The sequence below is a fragment of the Gavialis gangeticus genome, unplaced genomic scaffold (assembly GCF_001723915.1).
Source record: "Gavialis gangeticus isolate Ggan-Ray unplaced genomic scaffold, GavGan_comp1, whole genome shotgun sequence".
Taxonomy (NCBI): domain Eukaryota; kingdom Metazoa; phylum Chordata; order Crocodylia; family Gavialidae; genus Gavialis; species Gavialis gangeticus.
Window position 1 is genome coordinate 6,148,845 of NW_017728995.1, and position 4,830 is coordinate 6,153,674.

At 40.5% G+C, this 4,830-nt stretch overlaps 1 protein-coding gene and 1 long non-coding RNA gene across 4 annotated transcripts in view; one reads left to right on the forward strand and one right to left on the reverse strand.

The window, feature by feature from the left end:
• LOC109287910 overlaps positions 1 to 3,026 on the reverse strand; it is a 7,891-nt gene extending 4,865 nt beyond the window's left edge. For both annotated transcript variants that reach the window (XR_002095006.1, XR_002095005.1), the window contains exon 1: positions 232 to 3,026. This is a non-coding gene — a long non-coding RNA (uncharacterized LOC109287910). The remainder of the gene's footprint in view (positions 1 to 231) is intronic.
• KCNAB1 (potassium voltage-gated channel subfamily A member regulatory beta subunit 1) overlaps positions 1 to 4,830 on the forward strand; it is a 332,521-nt gene that overhangs the window by 308,859 nt on the left and 18,832 nt on the right. Inside the window, exons 9-10 of one of the 2 annotated variants that reach the window (XM_019503186.1) lie at positions 3,218 to 3,303; positions 4,611 to 4,700. In XM_019503186.1, coding sequence (XP_019358731.1) covers positions 3,218 to 3,303; positions 4,611 to 4,700 — 176 coding nt within the window. Of the gene's footprint in view, positions 1 to 3,217; positions 3,304 to 4,610; positions 4,732 to 4,830 lie in introns of both variants that reach the window. The other variant, XM_019503185.1, reaches the window with a different exon arrangement.

Genomic DNA, 4,830 nt, shown 5'->3' on the forward strand with positions numbered 1-4,830 from the left:
AGGTTTAGATTAGACATCCAGAAGAACTACTTCACAGTCAGGGTGGCTAGGATCGGGAACCAACTTCCAAGGGAAGTGGTGCTGGCTCCTACCCTGGGGGTCTTTAAGAAGAGGCTTGATGCCTACCTGGCTGGAGTCATTTGAGCCCAGTTTTTCTCCTGCCCAGGCAGGGGGTCGGACTTGAAGATCTACAAGGTCCCTTCTGACCCTACTTCTATGATTTTATAATACCTACACTTGCTTTAATCTTGGGTACTAAAAACAGTGAAAATGCGGCAGCACCAGCCGCAGTGTGGACTATACAGTCCTTTCCAGGACCCTGGGGACTTAATGCTGCTGCTAGCCCAAGCTGAAACCTGTGCTGCTGTGGCTGCACTGCTCTTGGGAAATGTGCTAGCTAGATTAACGTAGTGCAGAGATGCCTGTGCATCATGGACACAGCCTGAATCCCTTAAGAGATGTATAGGCCTTGTTCTGGCTTTGCAGAAGCATGATTTTCATCCTGATTGAATTTACTGAAGTTAAGGGGCCAGAGGCACCTAACGGGATTCTCTCTGAAGGTATCATGATGTAGTCAGTGAATCAAGGACACCCAATATGGCTCTTTATGGATTTGCCAGTGGGGAAAGAGACTAGAAGGCATCCAGGGCTCAATAACTCATTTAATGAACCCCAGATGCTATGGAGCTCAAGGGAAAAAATGGTGTCCAATGAATCTTTTAGGGATTTTGACCGTCAAGACAAAAATTGCTCCATATTATCCAGATTAGTTTCCCCTTTACACAGTAAATTGTATTGGTTTGGGGGAACAGTGCTATTGTTAGATAATGAGGGATTTTAAGTTTCCATCTTCATGCTGCTAGTTGACATGAATCTTCATATTCAGTATAAAAACTCGTGACTGGACTTTTGTTTTACTTTATTTATTTTTAGAAGCAGCTATATCTTATTATAGATTGGAGTTACGAAAGTAAAATCCAGAGAGAGATTCCTGGCATGCAAATGTCCTGGAGCATTTAGAAACTTTTCTGCACTCATCTGTTATCCTCCCAGGCTGTCAATTTTGGTTTGTTTTGCTAAGCCTGGTGAAAAAAAAAGTTTGGAATTTTGGAGCTCTCTTGCTGCCCTGGTACTGTGTACGTTAATCACATGCAGTGATTACATAGCTGGTCAAATTGTAGAGACCTTAGCTGGTGTAAAACAGCCCAGCTCCATTAAATCACTGGAGCTGCACAAATGATTTATACAAGCTAAACATCTAGCTCAAGGCCTCTAAAATAATGACATTGCATCTCTAGCCTCCCCCATCATTCTACCAGTTCTAGCCTTTGTTAAAGTGAAAAGCTCAATACTGCCCTTCGCATCTATGGAATTTAACAATTGCAAACTGAGTGTGGTGCACAGAGCTGGAACCACAAGACCAATCAACGCTAGCTCAATTGCTTTGTCTTATTTGCATGCAAATATGCCATCCCAATGTAAAGTCATTGGGATGAGAAATCTAGTCAGCGGTTTGTTTGCAGAGTGCCCAGCCTACGTTGGGCACTTGAAAAAAGAATCGACTAAGATTTTAAAAAACAGACCAAGGCCAAGTTTAAGCATCCCAAATTCAATGGGCTAACTTTTGCATCTACAAGGATCACAAAGATGTGCTGAGCGCTGGATGACTTCCATTGATAAGACACAGTAATGCTGCTTTCCCACCCAGAGGAGGCAATACCCATTCAGCACTAAGCAAGGAACCAGGGGACTAAGTGCTTGAGGATCCAGGCAGCAGCCACACACAGAGCAGCATAGTGGCTGTGCTGTTGGTGACAGCAGCTGAATTTTTTGCATCACCCCAGCCTGAAGGGTTGGCACCTAGACCTGGTGTCTTGGTCACCCCCGCTTTGTTACGCTACTGCAAGAACCTGGAAGTCAGATCTAGTCGTGACTGAACCACTGACTCTCTGTGCAGCTATACACAAGTTCACTAAACCTCTAGACTTTAGCTCCTGTATTGCTGTATAAGAAGAATAATGCTTATGCTCCTTTGTATTGATCTCTGCAGTCTACAGAAGAAAGGTACTTTCTGTGCAAAATATTTTATTAATCAATGAAGTATCACCACCCATGGTCCTAGTTACAATATCGAAAAGATTTTAGAATTTTCAGAGAAAGGAAAAGGTAATCAAATACCTGGGTGTGGAATAAAGGTATTACAGTACAATGAAGAGGTATTTTTTCTGAAGTACCAGTACCTTAGGGCGTCACACATGATCAGCATAAATCAAGCCAATTACCCAGCTTTATGTTTCACCACTGGCACCTTGATAGCCTTATTAAAAAAGAAAAAAGACTGAGTATTTGCATTTAATAAAACATAATTTTAAAATATGTTGAATTTAAATCATGGGGTTTTTTTAGTCATTACATTTTCCAGACCTCTTTTTCTACCATGCTGCCCTCTTGTGTTATTAAAGTTTAAAAAATAATGTCAGAAATAGGCATCATGATCTGTAATCCCTTGTTTAGAAAGAAACAATTTACATTTACCCACTACACAGTCACTCTCTTTACATTTACATTTATCAACCAACTTCACCCCCATCAAAGTGGCAGAAATATTTGAAGTTAGAATATGTTGTTACAAGAGTTATTTATACGATTCTATATGAACTACAAAGCTGTCTAGGGTTGACATTTTTTTCTTACTGACCATTTAGCATAATTTCTCAGCCCACAGTGAACTTTAATATCTATGTGTTTACTGTGGAGATGGGCCTGAGTCAGACCCTGGAGCTGAATCCTACCTGATTTGAGAAATTCACCACCTCAGCTGCAATTTAGTACACCAGTCCAAGCCAAGGGTCTTGCTTCTTACCTCCATGCTGGTTATACAACTGAAACTACATTGGCTTTAGTAGTTACTCCTGATTTACACTATTAAAGAAAGAGCGGTATCTAATTCCAACGTGCCAGGTCCAAATGTCCGATGTTGGTTGGCTTGAAAGCTGAAAAACAGCCACACAGTTTAAGCCAGTCTTATCTATCTTATCTAGATAAGAAATATTAACATTCTGGTTTGGGCTGATACTTATTTAGAAATAACTGTACCTGCTGGTAAAAAGTGTAAATGTGCTCTGTTTTTTGCAGTTGTATATGAAGTAGTTCTAGTGCTAAATAAATGGGTTAATGTGGAATTTCAGAGTATACCAATCTTTTTCTTCTTCTTTAGAAATTGTCCGAGCAATGACACACGTAATTAACCAGGGAATGGCGATGTACTGGGGAACTTCACGCTGGAGTGCTATGGAGATCATGGTAAAGTAACTTTTAAAAAAAATAATGGAGATTTTTGTAACATCCTCTAAATCTCATCCAGAGCTTCAGGGTGGAGGTTGATTTATATTTACCTGTCTATACTGGGTGGAAAATTCTAACTGGTCTTAAAATCCATCCCACCAAACCAGTAACAAGTATAGTGTAAAATGAGTTTTAGGATGGATTAAGGTGGCAGAGCTGGTACTCTCACAGCAGAGTATAATACCCTAGCACTAGTTCTCCTTTGTACCAGTGTAGCACCTAAAAATAAATCCTTGATGCAGAAAAGCCCTTTGAAAAAATTAGGTAATAGAGAGATATTTTATAGGACTGATCATCTGAAGACAGACTCTGAGCATCCACTGTCTGTACATTGTTAAAAGCACAACCCCGGTACCCTTATTTAGACCATGTAGACATTAGATTTCTTTTGTTTGTATTTAAATGTGTTAAGGTAGAAAAGTTTTAAAACATGTCAATTGGTTATGGTCAGCCAGCACTGTTTAACAGTCATATATAGCAGACTCTGGGGACCTGGATCTGACAGGCTGAGGAATTCCAATCCCTTCTTGTAGAGTAAAAGAAACAATTGTATTAAGGTTTCCAAGGCTGCATGCTAGAAAAAGAATATGAGCTCTTATGGTCCCCATAGGAAGAGAGAACTGGAAGGAGCCTCCTAAGCCATCAAGTCCAGTCCCATATGCTTTTGGGCACCACGTATCCAGAGTCCGCAGCCCCTTACTACATTCCACAATGACAAATCACTGCTGAAATAAAATCAGAAACATTCTCTAGTGTCACAGGCCAAAAGGAGGGAAAATGAGAGTGCTCCCAATGCACTGCTGCTGGCAGAAAGTGTTAGGTTTACATTGTGTTTCTATTTCAAAGTAGCATCATACTACGCACTCCCAGCTGCAGGTTGAAAAGGGTATGAAATTAACAGAATTTATATATTTTTAAACCATTCATTTTTAGACCAGTAAGGGTTTGATCCAAGGACCATTGCTGTTACCTAGAGCCTTTTCACTGACATGCTGGAGAGTTAACTTAGGTTCAAAATGCCTTGAAAATGTGCTGGTTTTTTGTTGGAATGCACAGAAAACAAAGCGCAAACAAGCTATTTAAACAGAAAATTGGGGAATGGAAACGTGTCTTGCCTTGGAGTCTTCATTTGTCAGCATACCCTGGTCCTTAAGGAGGTCTGTGATGTGCTAGTTGTGTGTGCAAGCATTGATTGGTATGCTCTATCCCACAAGGATAGTCTCCGTTAATGTGCCGTTCTGTCCGGTTGTATTGATTTTCTACAGGAAGCCTATTCTGTGGCGAGACAGTTTAATATGATTCCACCTGTATGTGAACAAGCTGAATATCATCTTTTCCAGAGAGAGAAAGTGGAGGTTCAGCTGCCAGAATTGTACCACAAAATAGGTAAAGTCTTTTGAGACTGCAGTTTTCTGTCATTTTTTACTCACAAAGTAGTAAGGTAATAAGGATACAGACCTGATGTGTGTTCACAAAGCCAGTACC